The 18,072-nt window shown below is 38.5% G+C and overlaps 1 protein-coding gene across 1 annotated transcript in view; it reads left to right on the plus strand.

Moving 5' to 3' along the window:
- Positions 1-17,041, plus strand: part of bnip3 (BCL2 interacting protein 3) — a 34,655-nt gene extending 17,614 nt beyond the window's left edge. The window contains exons 2-6 of the mRNA XM_060841947.1: positions 5,775-5,955; positions 11,136-11,220; positions 13,650-13,756; positions 14,272-14,421; positions 15,007-17,041. Of these exons, the coding sequence (XP_060697930.1) occupies positions 5,775-5,955; positions 11,136-11,220; positions 13,650-13,756; positions 14,272-14,421; positions 15,007-15,052 (569 nt within the window). The 3' untranslated portion in view covers positions 15,053-17,041. The remainder of the gene's footprint in view (positions 1-5,774; positions 5,956-11,135; positions 11,221-13,649; positions 13,757-14,271; positions 14,422-15,006) is intronic.
- The last annotated feature ends 1,031 nt before the right edge of the window (positions 17,042-18,072 follow it).

Genomic DNA, 18,072 nt, shown 5'->3' on the forward strand with positions numbered 1-18,072 from the left:
TGTTATGAGTCCCAATATACCAACCACTACAGCGGACAGCTGAAACTGACACCCGGAAGCGTCAAGGACGGACCACTATAAATACCAGAAGAAACATCAAAGAAGTGCTTCGCAGGAGGCTCCAGAGCACTGATGATGTCGCCTAGCCAGGGACGAAACGTTTGCAACAAAAACTTCCAGCTCGGCGAACAGAACCACAACAACGAGCACCCGAGCTACAAATCTTCGCACAAATCTTTGTAAATTATCTGAATTATAGATAAATTATAATACAGAGTTCATGACGCGGTTTGAATGTGTTATGTTTATGCAGAGGTCAAGTCTGAGATAATTGTAATACCTAGATTGTACTACCTCCTCTCTGTACTTTAGATAGGGATCCACTTTTGAAATCCAATTTCATATAAATATATCAAAATTGTTTGAATAATATTGCATTATTTTATAACAATAGTTTCATGAAAGAATTTCAAGGTTTGAGGACAGATCGAAAGAAACTCTAAGGTAGATTGAAGGCATTTTGGTTATGTGCCTCCTGATTTGATTTATTGTTGTCACATGTTCTGAGATACAGTGAAACATATTGTTTTGCATGCTATCCAGACAAATATACCTTACATAAGTACTCCAAGGTAATAGACCAGAGCGCAGAATATAGTGTTACATCTACAGAGAAGGTGCAGGGAAAGATCACCTCTAAAATATGAGAGGTCTGATAGCAGCAGGGGCAAAAGCTGTTCTTGAATCTGGTGGCACAGTCTTTTGAAACTTTTGTATCTTCTGCTCGATGAACAAGGGTGGAAGAGCATGTAACTGCCATGGGAGGGCTTTTGATTACATTGGTTGCTTTCCTGAGCCATCAAAGTATAGGCAGAGTCAGTGGAAGGAAATCTGGTTTTCATGATGTGCGCACAGCCCAGTCCAATTTTCTGTAATTTCCTGTGGTCTTAGGCAGTGCAGTTGCCATACCAAACTGATATGCATCTGGATAAGATACTTCCTCTGGTACATCAAAAGAAAAATTGGTAAGATTTGCTTTTAAAGTTGTTGCTGAAATTAACCAGGAAGAGTGGATGCTTTTTCAGCTCACCTTTGTTATAGAAGTCTGGAATTATAGTTTATTGCATAAATTACTCCCATTAAGCTGAGTAAAACGGTTACCTGTTGAGAGCAGAGATAGTTTCTGCTCTGTGCTTATGTGGCATTTAGAGTTGGGGAAGGTAAATGGCATTGATCCCAAATTGCTATTAGGAGAGACATTAGAGAGTTTTAAGTGAAATATGAAATCTTTTGTTGCCTTTGGACTATCACTTACAGAATGGCAGCATGGCATTGCAAACTTTTGGCAATATCCCAGTCTGGAACTGCAATTAGAGTCAGTCATAGTCATAGATATGTACAGCACGGAAACAGACCCGTCAGTCCAACTCGCCTATGCTGGCCAGATGTCCTCAATAAATCTAAGTAGAGCTGACCCATTGTCTCAGCCTGCTCCTGCCCCACCGAACTCATCTCCGCATACCTGGACACGGTTCTGTCCCCTTTAGTCCAAGAACTCCCCACCTACGTTCGGGACACCACCCACGCCCTCCACCTCCTCCAGGATTTTCGCTTCCCCGGTCCCCAACGCCTTATTTTCACGATGGACATCCAGTCCCTGTACACCTCCATCCCCCATCACGAAGGACTCAAAGCCCTCCGCTTCTTCCTTTCCAGCCGCACCAACCAGTACCCTTCCACTGACACCCTCCTTCGACTGACTGAACTGGTCCTCACCCTGAATAACTTCTCTTTTCAATCCTCCCACTTCCTCCAAACTAAAGGAGTTGCCATGGGCCCCAGCTATGCCTGTCTCTTCATAGGATATGTGGAACAGTCCATCTTCCGCAACTACACTGGCACCACCCCCCACCTTTTCCTCAGCTACATCGATGACTGTATCGGCGCTGCCTCGTGCTCCCACGAGGAGGTTGAACAGTTCATCAACTTTACTAACACCTTCCATCCCGACCTCAAATTCACCTGGACTGTCTCAGACTCCTCCCTCCCCTTCCTAGACCTTTCCATCTCTATCTCAGGCGACTGACTCAACACAGACATCTACTACAAACCGACTGACTCCCACAGCTATCTGGACTACACCTCCTCCCACCCTGCCCCCTGTAAAAACTCCATCCCATATTCCCAATTCCTTCGTCTCCGCCGCATCTGCTCCCAGGAGGACCAGTTCCAACACTGCACAGCCCAGATGGCCTCCTTCTTCAAGGACCGTAGATTTCCCCCAAACGTGATCAACGATGCCCTCCACCGCATCTCCTCCACTTCCTGCTCCTCTGCCCTTGAGCCCCGCTCCTCCAACCGCCACCAGGACAGAACCCCACTGGTTCTCACCTACCACCCCACCAACCTCCGCATACAACGTATCATCTGCCGTCATTTCCGCCACCTCCAAACGGAGCCCACCACCAGGGATATATTTCCCTCCCCTCCCCTATCAGCGTTCTGCAAAGACCACTCACTTTGTGACTCCCTCATCAGGTCCACACCCCCCACCAACCCAACCTCCACTCCCGGCACCTTCCCCTGCAACCGCAGGAAATGTAAAACTTGCGCCCACACCTCCTCCCTCACTTCCCTCCAAGGCCCCAAGGGATCCTTCCACATCCGCCACAAGTTCACCTGTACCTCCACACACACCATCTATTGCAGCCGCTGCACCCGATGTGGCCTCCTCTACATTGGGGAGACGGGCCGCTTACTTGCGGAACGCTTCAGAGAACACCTCAGGGATGCCCAGACCAACCAACCCAACCACCCCGTGGCTCAACACTTTAACTCTCCCTCCCACTCCACCGAGGACATGCAGGTCCTTGGACTCCTCCACCGGCAAAACATAACAACACGACGGTTGGAGGAAGAGCGCCTCATCTTCCGCCTGGGAACCCTCCAACCACAAGGGATGAACTCGGATTTCTCCAGTTTCCTCATTTCCCCTCCCCCCACCTTGTCTCAGTCGGTTCCCTCAACTCAGCACCGCCCTCCTAACCTGCAATCTTCTTCCTAACCTCTCCGCCCCCACCCCACTCCGGCCTTGACCTCCTTCCACCTATCACGTCTCCATCGCCCCTCCCCCAGTCCCTCCTCCCTACCTTTTATCTTAGCCTGCCTGGCACCCTCTCCTCATTCCTGATGAAGGGCTTATGCCCGAAACGTCGAATTTCCTATTCCTTGGATGCTGCCTGACCTGCTGTGCTTTAACCAGCAACACATTTTCAACTCAATAAATCTAATCCCATTTGCCAGCATTTGGCCCATATCCCTCTAAACCCTTCCTTTTCATATACCCATCGAGATGCCTTTTAAATATTGTAATAGTACCAGCCTCCACCACTTTCTCTGGCAACTCATTCCATAATGCACCACCCTCTGCATGGAAAAGTTGTCCCTTAGGTCCCTTTTAAGTCTTCCCCCTCTCATCTTAAACCTATGCCATCTAGTTTGGACTCGCTCATCCCAAGGAAAAGACCTTTGTCTATTCACCATATTCATGTCCTCCATGAATTTATAAGCTTCTATAAGGTCATCCCTCAGCCTCCAGTGCTGCAAAAAAAAACCCTGGCCTATTCAGCCTCTCATAGCTCAAACCCTCCAACCATGGCAACACTTTTGTAAATCTTTGCTTAACCCTTTCAAGTTTCACAATCCTTCCTATATCCGGGAGACCAGAATTGCATGCAGTATTCCAACAGTGGCCTTACCAATGTCCTGTACAGCAGCAACAAGACATCCCAACTGCTGTAGTCAATGCACTGACCAATAAAGGTCCTTCTTTATCATTTCTTTCTGCGACTCTGCTTTCAAGAAACTATTTGTTCATGTATTTAGCCTTTCAATATGTCATTTTGTTTTTAAGCTTCCAACTACACTACTGTAAGTGACATTGCAAGTTTATTGTTATTGCCAAACTTTAAATATGTGGCTTTCTCTCTCATCATTAAGTAATCAAAAAATATCTCTCACAGTTGAGATCCCAACCCAGAATATTGTGGAGCGCATATATTAATTATATCCTTTTGAATTAAGGTGCCTGCTCAATATTCATACTCTGCCTCCTACTGCTCAGACAATTTCCTAACAAAGTAATAATTTGACTTCAGTTTCACAATCATCAACACTAGGTAACTGTTTTATGAGGAACTTCATCAACTACCTTCTGTTTATTCAAATAAAGAACCTATATTAATACTTAAGAGGCCTCTTTAAAAACTTGCATCAGACACGACCTAACCTTTACAAATCTATGCTGGCTCTCTAAATAGTAGGAAATTCTCACTCTTTCCAGATTGTTTCCATTATTTACAGAATTACAGAGCTGAATTTTATGCCAAGGTAAGCCTGTTTGCAGGCATTTTATGATCGTTTTATCTGGCTTGATGTGGAACTTTCATTCAGAGAGGAAGCCCCACCTCTGAGATTGGCTGGCAGTGCTCTTATGAGAGTAGGACTACCAGATATGGTGAACATTGCTGGAACTACAGTAGGTCCCCTGAAAAGGATGAGACAGAACAAGGTGAGTCTGGGGTATGGCTGAAGCCAGTTGTGGGCTCTAGATGGACAGGGCAGAGGTGCATAGGGAAACCTTCAGAGGGTGAGTAGCACTCTCCTTTTCCTCTTCAAACAATCTTCCCAGCTTTTACTGGCAGCCTGAGCAGTCAATGTTGGCTTTTCTAAGCACAGCAATATTGTCAGAGTTGCCTGGCACCTCCCCAGTTGTAGAAATAATAGCTATTGGAACGGACTGATGACAGACATAGTAATGTTGTCATGGTGCTCAAATGTATACCCCTGCACTCTGAAGGGACCCATAAAATTCAGGCTCTTTTCTTCTGACTTAAATTGATCAGCTATTTCTCTGCTCTGTGATTTAAAAAAAAAGCAGGACACTTTATGAATAAAAGTTCATCTTTAGATAGTAATTCAATTTGAAGAGTTTCTGAAAATATTCTTTTCTGCACTGATAGTTTGCATAATGAATATAGTGCAAGTCCTTTAAACAAAGGAGAGTTCAGTTTTTTATATTAAGACAGTTTTATTTCAATATAGTTTAATAAATTCAACTTATTCTCTTCTTTAAGCAAATTTGTAACCAAGGAATAAATTGTAATGCAAAAGTACAAAATGAATAATGATTTGCTGCATCATCTTATCTGAGCCATATTTGTAACCGCTGTTTAAGTAAAAGTGAACTGGAGGTCAGAGCGAGTCACCAGCTTATCATCTAAACATGGCGACATCATGAATAAACCTTCAGGCTACAAGAAGATGCCTTTTTAGAATACTGTAGAAATGTATTTACAGGTCCAAAGTTTATGCTAACTTAGATGCATAAACATGCATATCCTGTGTGAAATTATGTAATGTTATACAATAATGACCGACAAGACTGAAGCAAAGAAGGAAACATAAGATGAACTGGGGGAATCAGTTGTGTATCTTGTTTTTTGTAACCATTAATTGTTTAATTTTTTTTTCTTTGAGATCTCCCCTTCCCTCTGCCCCAATGTGGAACTGTTAATGGAATCCTGTTAATCCTGCATCTTATTTGTGTCATCAACCCTAGATATAACAAGACATCTGCACATTGTTGACTTTGTAAAGAGTAAAAATGAAACTTGACAACAATTGAGTTCATATACCAGAATACTGTGGGATGTCACTTAATCCCAGACTACTTAAACAGGGATTTGACAATAATTTACTTTTAATCCACTCAGGATCTTGGGTAGAGTTGCACTACAATAACAATGGCAGCAATGAAAGCAGCACACAAAATGGAGCACAGGAACAGGTTCCAGCACCCGCTTCAATCCTCAATGGGGAAATGGAAAAAATACTTCTAGATGCTCAACATGAATCAGGCCGAACCAGCTCCCGAGGAAGTTCTCACTGTGACAGGTATATGCAATACGTAATTTTGTGACAAACTTAAAGTCATGAATACATTTAGCTTATATTGTTAAATAGTTATGTTTGCAGATTGGATATTCTGTCAGCTGTGCTGAAGTGCACAATATCCAAAATGGGAAAGATGGGCTGCTCTGCTTCTAATTAGCCTTTTCACAAAATAATCATCTGTAACTTAAAATATCTTCTCTGTGCAATGTGGCAAGAAATGTGCATTGAGAGCTTGAGTCTTATATATAATGTATCTTCATGGGGTATTCCATGGAATGGTACTGCCTTGTATATTTTTAGCAAGACTTTCGTATTTTTAGGAGAAAGTGAGAACTGCAGATACTGGAGACCAGAGTTGAAAAGTGTGGTGCTGGAAAAGCGCAGCAGGCCAGGCAGCATCCGAGGAGCAGGAGAATCGACGTTTTCGGCATAAGCCCTTCTTCCTATTTTTATACTTCATTCCCTTTGAATTAAATGCCAAAATTTAATTTGCCTTCCCTATTACCAGCTAAACTTGTATACCAATTTTTTAGATTGGTCCACATGCACTCCCAAACTCCTCTGTGCTGCAATTTATTGCAATCGCCTGCTATTTAATTTCTTTATTTCTACCAAAGTGCATAACTTCATATTTTCCCAAACTATATTTCATCTGCCGAGGTTTTCCTTGCTTGCATAAACTACCTGTAAATTCTGCAGACCTTCATCTTGATATTGCTTGCAAGTTTGCCCTCAAAGTTTATCTCCTCCCCCATTACCTTTTTTGATGTTTTCTATTGGTTTTTAAACATTCCCAATCCCCTGTCTTACCAGTAATCTTTATCGTGATGTTTATTTTACAATTGCAATGTTTAAAAGGCAATTAGATGGGTATATGAATAAGAAGGATTTGGAGGGATATGGGCCGGGTGCTGGCAGGTGGGATTAGATTGGGTTGGGATATCTGGTCGGCATGGACGGGTTGGACCAAAGGGTCTGTTTCCATGCTATACGTCTCTATGACTATGACTCTATTTAATGCTATCCTTAACTTTCCTGGTTAACCATGGTTAACTTATCCCCTTCCTAGAATCACTGTTATATCTTTGTGAGCTGTGAACTATTTTCTTAAATGTCTGGCATTGTTCCCCATCTCTCTTTGCTGCTAAATTCCTTTCCTAAGCCACTTCACCCAGATGTGCTCTTATTACTTCGCTCAGCATATAGAAGGGTAAATACAGTATTATATCAGACCCAAATTCCTCATTGGTTTGAACATGGGCAAGAGGGCTGAAGTCCAGAGGTGAGGTTAGAGTAACTGCCCTTGACATCAGGGCACTTTTGACTAAGCTTGACATTAAGGAGCCTGAAGTCAATGTGAAGCTCTCCCCCTATCTCCCCAGTGCCTGGCCACGAACTGCAAGACACAAGTGAATTCTATGGCAGCATACCGTTCACTTGCCTGGATGGTTTCAGCTCTAACAACTTAAGCTTGACACCATTGAGTACAAAACATCCCACGTGATTGTCATTCCTTTCCATCACCTTGAACATCCACTCCCTTCACCATCAACACAGTGGCAGCAGTGTGGACTGTCTACACGATGCACTTCTGTGACTCACCAAGCCTCTAGTATCAGCATCTTCCAACTGTGTGACTCCTACCAACTAGGACATGTGCAGTAGATGTATAAGATCTCACAACTACTTCCAGGTTCACCTCCAAATCATACACCATCCTGGTATGGAACTGTAACACCATTCCTTCACAGTCATCGGGTCAAAATTCTGAAACTTTCAAACAGCATCATGGGTTTCTCTATATCCCAAGGACCTCAGCATTTCAAGAAGACACTTTGCTAGAATTTCTCAAAAAAAAATTAGAAGGAGCAATAGTGTTGACCTGCCGAGCGATGCCCACATCCCATGATCAAATAAAAAAAATTAAAACAAAGATTGATTTTTTTTGGGTATGAAGGGTAATAGGATAGAATAGGAAAGTGGAATTAATTCAATATCTTATTCTGCGACAGAACCGGCTAAGGGCCTACTTGTGGTTTTTAATGTTCTTACTTAGTTTATTTGCATATAATAATGAGCTCAAAATGTATCCACATTTGTATTAAATCACCTACTGGTGTAGTTTTTTTGCCCATTTACTTTAGAGTTTTCTTTGCTTCTTAATTCCTCTACCTAGCTGTTAATCGGTCAGTTCAGTATTGCTGGAGAACAAAATGAACAATTTAAGTTGAAGATTTTTTTCAATCCCCTCTTGCTTTTTATCCCATTCATTTTAAAAACTGGGTTGTTTATGTCATCTAGTCATAGATCTGTTATTTCATTCACTTTCTCCAGTGAGCTTGCGATTACAGCACTTTTCTGATGTGATGGAGCCTAGTTATAAATGGTACAAAGAAAATCTGTATGCAAATTAGGGACTTCTGCTTTTCACCTTGTGATCTTGATTTTTTTCACTCCAATCCAGTATCCACAATGATACCTTTTTATGCATCCTTTCTCTATTCAGTTCACCAGGAGGAGCTGGCACCTGTTGCTGACATCTGATAGTACTGTCTTGTTGCTTTGGGCATGCTGTTGGAGGTGCCTCAGGAGCAGCAATAAGTTATGCATAAAAGTTGATGTTGTGCCATGACAGATTAACTGTTTTCCCATGCACAGGTTTGCAAATAATTTGGAAAGTCAGCGCATCAGTATTATTGCACAGAGGGCAGATTGGACTGCTAGACCCTTGATTTTTGTTGTTGCCTTGACATGTTTCAGTGAGCTGTTTAATTTTCATATCCATGACCCATCTGTTGTTCATTTACTATTGAGTACTTGTAAATTGTGGGATTTTTGCCTAAAATTGTACCTAAGAGTCTACTAAATTTTCTACATGACACAATGTTGAAATTGTTCCACACATGCTATTTGATCATTGTCCACATATTTCCTGTATACTAAAAATTCTAATAGTTCTTCTGCAAGTAAGGAAGCTCTTTATAATTTAACAGGCAAACTAGTCAGTGTTGATCAAGTGCTGCCAGTTAGTGTGTTTTCATGGACAAGACCATAATCATGTCTCAAATTCATTCCACAACAAATGTTTTGTTTCATACTTGAACGATAAATAATAATGCAAGAAAATGGCAACCATTAGTAAATCAGTACTTGTTGCAAAGGAACTCAAAACAAAAAATGCAAAAAGGCAGCAAGAGAATATTCTGGTTTTTGCACAAGGCTGCACATCTCAGTTTAAAAAGCTAGACATTTTATGAACCCAGCGGTGTGTGGATTAATGTACTTTCCTTTTACTTCTAAGAGCTGGACTTAAGGCAATGCTAGGATAAAACTACTAAATATGGCATTAATTTGTTTAGTGTAAAATACATCACAAAAGTGTTAACAGCATTCCTCTTGGCAGTCTCAAGGATGGATTGAGTAGGTAATTCACTGAATGTACAAGTATGGACTGACATTAGAGTTGTCAGATTGTAGACTGAATTACTTTGTATGAAGTGTTTCAGACTTGACAGTAAAGTGCTTATCTGATTGTTAAATGTGGAAAATTATAAGTATTGTTTTGCTCTCAACCCTTTGTTCTTATTTTGTTCAGGCCACATGAGTCTCCAAACAGTGAGCTCGTGATGTCCTTGCAACCAAAGAGATGCATTAAGGGTTAAATTCATTAGCATCCTGCCACTTTTAGAGACAACACATACTTGCAGCAATTCCAGCATTATCAACATGGGTCTTTCTCATTGATATTGTTTGGAAGATGCAGCATGGCCATGCAAATAATGGCCTATAATGCTCTCTACTGCTGAGAAGTCTTGGTTGCAGTGCTATGCAAAGGAATTTCTTCTCCGTTAATCATTAAAGCTAGAGAAAAACAACTGAACAGGTTTAGGCTTAGTCAGTTCACCCTACTCTTGTGCTTCACAGCCACTGTTTGCTTGTCAGTACGAACAATGCCTATGAATTCATTGCTTGCTCTTTTGGAATGAGGAAAGAGATAAAAGTGGTTCAGAATTTAAGTTTAGAAACCATAAGGAAGTGGACCATCCAGCTGAACTGACTGGGCGAGCTTTAATACACATATTAAAACCATCTTACTGTGTGGCGGTGTAGGAATAATCTCACTGTTTTTGAGGTATGAGAGTGTCACGTTGTATATTGGGGACAACTAATTTTCATTAAATAATGCATTGTACTGAAATTCTTTTACAGTGAGAGTTTTATTTGTGCTCTATACTTTGTGATAATACCACCTGTATGAATCATACAGTAAACACGCCAGGTGTTGGCTGGGATGACACTTGTGCCAATTTGTAAAGTTAGTGAAAATGGAAACTTTCTGTAAATTCATTGAGAAGTGCTGCTTAGAATTTTAAAAGTTAACTTAAAGTAATTCTTTTCTATTTTGTATGGCTTCATTCATTGGGATTGGTTGAAAGTGAGTAAACAGGGCTTTCAAACAAAAGTTTCAGATATTATATAATAAAAAATAAACTCCAGCCTAAGTTACTTATGGCTCTTCTCAATGTGCCTGTCGGCAAAGCCTGTGTTCGATATAACCTTTCTAATTTGTGTATACTTTTAAGTAAAATGTACCCAGGTTAGTGATCCAATGTTTGTTTTTCTTGATGCACAAAGATTGTAAAAATCTGCTTTGGCTCCTATGAATGTATATGGATTTTTTTATGAATAAAGTATAATTTTGGAACAAACAAAACCAGCTCATGACAAAAATGCTTTAATTACAAGAGGAAATAATAAAAAAAAGTTGCAGAATGTATGCACATGATTGATAAGATATCTGCACTGTTATTTTCACCTGGATTCAAGAAGCCAAAATCTATCTCATTCTCTCCAAATTTATATAGGTTGTCCACTGTATAACACGATTAAATGTCATCTCTAGAATACGATTTCATCTTTATTTCCTGGTTGGTTAGCTGACAAATGACATCTTACCTTAATTAAATTTGCTTAAGTATCATTGCATATCATTAATACAATAAAAATCAAGAGTTTTCCTAAAGGTGTAGAATCCAACTCTCAGCAGTATCAGTGAATAGCAGGCATTCTTGAGTTGTTGAGAAAAATATTATTTGTTCCAGTAGTCATGAATGAAAGAGGACAGCTGATAGTTTTGGTATAATTTGCAATTTTGATTTGTTTCCTTTTATTGCTTGTAGCCCTCCACGTTCGTTGACTCCTCAGCAGCCTCGCTGCAATTCAGAAATAGATACACATAGCAATGGAGAGAAAAACAGCTCACAGGTATGAGAAATTGAGTAAAGTATTTGATCAATCACATGTCACATGCACCTGCAATAGAATTGTTCATGTTTTCATTGAAGGTTATTTTGATAAGATTTTAATCAATTTGTGAACTTGCAAGTAGCTAACACTGTTGACAAATAGATGATGAAGTACAGCTGACATAACCAGTAAGGCTTATAACATTCATAACTACATAATTATGTTCTTTATACTTAGTCTGTTTATTCTTTAAAAGATTATAAAGAACATTCTGCCTTTCTTGTGTTACTTCCAGGGAAAAAATTCCAGACTGCACATGATGTCTTTTAATCCTTTAAAATTTTTTTGTCATTATTTGCACAATAATAACTTAGCATTAGTATTATAAACTTAGAAAATTAATCCTCCATTCACAGTGGAAATCTGTATAATAAAATGAGTCAACTGTAGCTATAAGGAAAGTAAATTGACAGTCCTAATAAAACACAATTTGCAAAAATCACAAACATTTTGAAGATGAAGAGATGGCAAAGTGTATGATAATAGGAGCAGATAATTATAGTGAGACAATTTTGCTTGGGCCATTTTTGTTTTAAATATGAGCATTGGAATTTATAATGAAAAGCAAAGTGCACACGTTTGCAAGGTTTTTGCAAGGTGTTGCAAATATGTACTAGCTATTCAGTTGTGTTTTTAACTGTAGCCATTGCAAAAGAAGGGGTCAAAGTTAAAGAGACATTGTCATCATTAAAACTGTTAAGAGTGAGCTTAGAAAAAAGTGATCTAATGACACTAATCAGGTAAAAGTATACAGTGTCAGCACTTGCGCATGTGCTATATTGATTCTGCACAAGTTTTGCATAACCCTTATTTTTCTTTTCTCAACACCTTTTTAAAAAGTGAAATTAGGTGCATTAAATAAATTAGCCAAAAATTCAGGAGAACAGTCAACATGAAATAATCCATTATCAAGAGATAGATGAAAGGAAATATTTGTACAGAAATATGCGCCTGGATGCCTAAAAAGTTAGAACGTATAGGACTGTTGGGAGAAGATGGGGATGTGGCATTTGCACATTCTCCTGTGTCTGTGTGGGTTTCCTCCGGGTGCTCCGGTTTCCCCCCACAAGCACAATGTTGTGCAGGTCAGGTGAATTGGCCATGCTAAATTTCCCCTTGTGTTATGTGCATTAATCAGGGGTAAATATAGGTTAGGGGAATGGGTAGGTCATTCTTCAGAGGGTCAGTGTAGACTTGGGCCAAATGGCCTGTTTCATACTGTAGGGAATCTATTCTAAAAGATGGACTGAATGGATTCTTTATAAACCATTCTAATTATTAAGTTTTGCATATACTTTGAAATTATAGATTTCAAAATATGAGTAATGTATCAAATTACTTTAGGTAGAGTAGATTTTCACTCATGGGCCGTGAGTTAAGACAGGAGAAGGATGGCATTTGAGAGTACTGGATGGTAAATGTAATTCCAGTGCAAAGGATGAGGATTCAGAGAGTCAACAGTTCATAGAAGCAGGCCTTTAATTTTGAAAGGGACAGAAGCCTAGTACTAAAGTGATTTGCCCGATGGTCATTGTAATTGCATTGGAGCCTTAAATTGTCCTGGAGGGTTTGTCGTAGTCATTAAATTAAACCCATTATGAGGAGGTTAAAATAAATGGGTTAGTAAATGACTCTTTTATGTTTCATTCTGGGATACCTTGATAGCCATTTTCCAGGCATAAAATAATATGATTTGTTAGCACAATTTGTTTGACGTCAGCAAACATTACTGTTTGATACAGGCCTCAGTTGTCTAAGGTTGTTCTCCTCAAAGCTTTCGAGCAGAGAACCAGCTGTCTCATGGATCAAGATTAGTCGATAATAAAACTGATAGCAAATGACTTCTATTGAAGCGGTTTGTTTTTGAGCTTTATATAAATTTGACCTGTTTAAGATTGAAATTCCTTCATGCACTGTGGTTTTAAAAAGTTCTTCATGGATGGATCATCATTTATTTGAATTATAAATGTTTTGATTACAGCACTGTGCTGAGATCATTAATTTCTGGAGGTTGTTTAAGCCAATGAATGTTTATTAAACTGCTGCCAGGTAGTCTCGGTGTATTAGTTAACTGTACTTAACTATTGAAATGGAATTCATTATCAAAATCTGTTTTGTTGAAGTACTTCATATGGGAAGTAGTCAACATAGGAGAATCCAGGTGATTGTAGCTGCTTATAAGCTCTTTGGGTTAATTAGAAGATAACTGTATCCTCTGTAGAATTTTGACTCCAGGTTTGAAGACCTCAGCATCAAGTAGTTGTCTTTTGTTTTCAGCAGTTATTCATTTGCTTCTATAATCAAGTAACCTGAAGGTAATGAATTTATCCAAGTCTGAAAATTGTTATTTTTACAGCCGATTCTATTTTCATTATCTCTTTACTCAGTCTGAAGAAGATTATCTTGAAAGAAAGAGAGAAGTAGAAAACATAATGAAGAAAAATGCTGATTGGATCTGGGATTGGTCAAGCAGGCCTGAAAATATCCCCCCAAAGTAAGTACGCTGTTGCTTATAATTCATTATTCATCTTTTTCTGTATGTCATGCAATTGCTTTTAATAACATGATCTACAGATATACAATGAGCAAAGTTAGGACAGTCCTGGGGAGTTAACAATCCTATCTGATAGGGATGTCCAGAATTTTAAAGCATTCTAGTGAGGCCAATAATTTCTGTTAAGCAAGATGATGTTGATGGGACATAAATTTAAGATGTGGCCATAAATATCATTGACACACATTTGATTTTTAAAAAAGCCCTTTACACAGATAGTGGCTCTGCCAAAAGCTACAGAACACACAACATAAATTATTTTGAAGTAGTTTGTTAATTGCCTCAAATAGTGGGTTGGCACAGGCAGGAAAGTGAGATTACACCGGCAAGTTCCATAAGAAAATCCAGTATCTTGATGGTCCAAAAGCCTTGAGTTTTGTTATAATGTACATCATTTAGGTTACTGTCATATTTTTAACACTTTACCACTAATGAAGATATGTGTTCTGAAATAGGGAATTCCAGTTTAAACACCCAAAGCGTTCTGCCACGCTGAGTATGAGGAATACTGGAGTCATGAAAAAAGGTGGCATTTTCTCAGCTGAATTTCTGAAAGTCTTCCTACCTTCCTTGCTCATCTCCCACATGTTAGCTATTGGTTTGGGGTAAGTATTCATTCAATCTGATCATTGCTTGTTAGAGCTTGCAGAACTACATCAGGATCTATTCACTGGAGTGATCCAAATATTTTCTACTATCAAATTCAAAGTTTAATTTGGTACTCAGTAATTAAATTGTAATTGAAAAAATAATCAGTGAAGTACCCTGCCGTGATCAGCTTCTTGACTTCTTTTGGTCTGTTGGCAATGGCTGTACAACCCATCTATGTCCCATAGCAGATCTGTGGTAACCCATTCTTCAGAGTTATAATCATATTTACAGTGGATATCAAAAAACCAGTACCACATTTCTACCGTTTCATCTCTTTGCTACTAAACTGTAAAACAAAAATAAATTGGTCCTGTCAGGAAGTAATTTTCTAATATCCGTCTTCTATTTTAATTATTCATTTATAATAATGAGTTCAAATCAAAGCAGGAAAAAACGTTAACTATTTGTCAATTTCTCAAAACGTGCTCCATATTCTATATAGCTAGAAAGTTTTTGATTGCAATCATTTCTGATCATGGCTAGTGCTGTAATTACCCAGAATGCATCTAATTCTTCTATAAATTTATCATTCTTTTTAGAATCTACATAGGCAGACGCTTAAGTACCCCATCCAGTGCTGTTTAAGGATATCCAAGTGAAGGTGCATGCTTGTGATATGTGGCAGATCCTGTGAAGAAATCTTCAAAAGCAGCCATTGGCAATGGTCTGTTCGCCTTTCCTGTAGCTCCTCCCCAAGTGATAATTACAATTTCAAAGACTGTTCTTTATTGATTAGCCCCATCCCCTCTCTGCCTAGTTAGACTGTATCTATTCAAAATAATTTTCATGTACCACAAATATCATTGACATTGGGATTTAATTTTCATGGCAACCATTTCATGAGTTGTGAAATATTTTATATGGAAGTGAGACTGAATAAATGAGAAATTTTGAGTGATAAGAATAACAGTTCAACATATCGCTGAGACAGTTGGATGTGTGACAATTTTTAGGTTAATCTTCCCTCTGGGATGGATGTGTAGGCATTCATCCTGCTCTCTATATATTTCTTCAGTGTTCCATCATGGGGAAGAATTCCTTCTTTAAAACATTGTAACTGATCATGAAAAGGAGCTATTGTGTGAGATCCATTGTTATTTCTAGTGATGAAGAAAATGTAGAAAGGACAGATTTACAGTATTTAGTTAAAGCTGTGAATGAACTGAAATACATGCAATTAAAGCATGATGTAGCTGACACTTATAATTGAACTTTGGGGTGTTTGAAAAGTTGAGATTTGGCATTACATTTGAAATCATTAAATGGGACAAGATCAATAATTGAAAATTTTGTTTATGAAGTTTTTAAATCTTTTAAAAGCCAATTTATTAAGTATACTTTGTGTGTAGTTACTTGATTTAATTTCAGTGCACAATTTTTCATTGATTACACTTGTGTTTGTCTCAGTGATAAATTACAGTAAATATATCCCAAGATATGACTACATCCACAAATGTACTGGATCATATGTGAAATTTTAAAAGGTAGCTTAATACTTAATGTACTAATTAGTATGATTATAGGCTTGTTTAGACTATATGTGAAAATAACAAACCTACAGTGAAACATCTTGATCATTACATTAGGGGGTAACCCACCTGCCTGTTGGATAACTGGAGGTCCCAGAATTTCACTCCGATTCTGGTGCATTAATTCTTTAGGTAAAGATATGAAAATATATACAATGTAAATAATAAATGAAGCATTTGCAGGCTGTGTTGGCAGTGTTTCACGGAAGCATTGTCACATTAAAAAGTCTAGTAATTATAGTCCAAACCTTTTACAGCAGGCATTTATGTGCAAATGTGATTTACCCTCTCTACCAGATGCTTAGGCTGGCATGATAGCATTAATAAAATTAAAAATCACTTCAATTCCAGTTAGTTGGCCTTGAGTGGCTGCAGAGCAGAATTTGTATTTTACAGTTTTAAAGACTCCCATGAGGAGAATCAATAAAATTTCAGTGCTGCTTTTTAGGGTAGGTCAGCTTTCTTAATCTTTACTATTTTGCTAGATTAAGGCCAAAGTCATCAATGTGGTACATGGAATACATGAATAAGAAAGAAAGAGAAATTTGGAAGCATGTGGTGGTATCTTTGGTGATGCTCTTTTAAATTGTACAAACAATTGAAGTTTAAAGGCAATAAAATCTGTGAGAGTAAGACTTCTGTTACATTCAGTGCACCTGAATGAAATGTGATCTAATCATTGTTGGTTCTGTTTGAAGTAGAGTATCCAAAATGTTATTACAAAAAGCTGTGAAACTGTTGTTAATGAAAATGGATAGCATTGTTCTTTGGCTAATATAAGCAACTTTGATTTAAACAACTCTGATTTAAACATGCACATATGAAGTGGTGGGATCTGTAATTGGAAAAATACATAATTGGAATGTGATTAATGGTGCTTTCACTGTTCTTTGATTTGAACTATTGAGGTGACAAGCTAATATGTCAAATTTTGCACCATGTTATGTTGTATGTTTAATGCTTGTAATCCACATGGACATTTGTCTAATAATTTGCTTTAAATGCTTGCAACATAAAAATAAAAACATTGTATGATTATATTTCACTTAGAGTTTTTGTTAATATTGAATTAATTTTGTAACAAGTTAGACAATTCTGTTTGTCATTAGAAACGCCAGAGTTGGTGTACAAAGCTTATTGAGATCCAATCATTGAAAAACTAAAGGCACTATTACAGGGCTTAGACCATCACACTGACAGTTTTTCATTGTATAAAGACCATCCTTCCCAGATTGATAATTTCATTACTCGTATATCAAAAAAATAACCAAAGACTTTCAAGAGGCAGAATTAGATAACATATACGCAAGTTACGCAATGGCCCAGATTTTGAGGTTGAAGTAATAGTGGGTGAACAGCACTTTAAAGTGGATAACAACCATTGTGTTTTCTGGGTTAAATATGTAAATCAGTCAGTTGCTGCCCAAATGGGACCTGTTCTTATTAGAAGTTGCACTACTCCAGTATATTCACACCCTTGAAATGTATGGAACAATGCAAAAACTTTGTACTTCAGTTAATTTATTTAACCTAAAGTTAAGATTTGTTTCCCACTAGTATAACCAGGTTTTTAACAGAATATTAGGTGTGGAGTCTCAATTTCTTTAGATTTTAATTGCTATGGGAACTGTACTTTTAAAAGAAAACACCATTTTCCCAGTGAGCAACTGACAATATTTGGCAAGAATCGTGGGAAAATACAGTGGGGAAAAAAAACGGAGTCTCAGATTTGAAGAAACATATTACAATAATTATATTACAAAATAGCAGAGGCGGCAAGGTAGGAAGTGGTCAGACTCCCGGGCTAGTATGCTCCCTTTTGCGTGACTGATTCACCTTTTTTCCTCCTTTTAACTTTTGTATCAAATTAATCTTTTCTTCCTTCTGCGGCTGTGAATGTGGAGAGAGATTGTGGGGGAGCTTTGACAGCAGATCCAGTTCATTCTTCGTGGCCATGGTGGTCGCAACTTGAGCGACTGTCGCAGTGTCGGTGAATTGAGGTGTGTTGTTTTCCTCTGATGTTATGGCAGCGTCTGCAACAGAGGCACAGTGAATGACCTCTCGGGAGTTAATTTG

Source organism: Hemiscyllium ocellatum, chromosome 22, assembly GCF_020745735.1.
Source record: "Hemiscyllium ocellatum isolate sHemOce1 chromosome 22, sHemOce1.pat.X.cur, whole genome shotgun sequence".
Taxonomy (NCBI): domain Eukaryota; kingdom Metazoa; phylum Chordata; class Chondrichthyes; order Orectolobiformes; family Hemiscylliidae; genus Hemiscyllium; species Hemiscyllium ocellatum.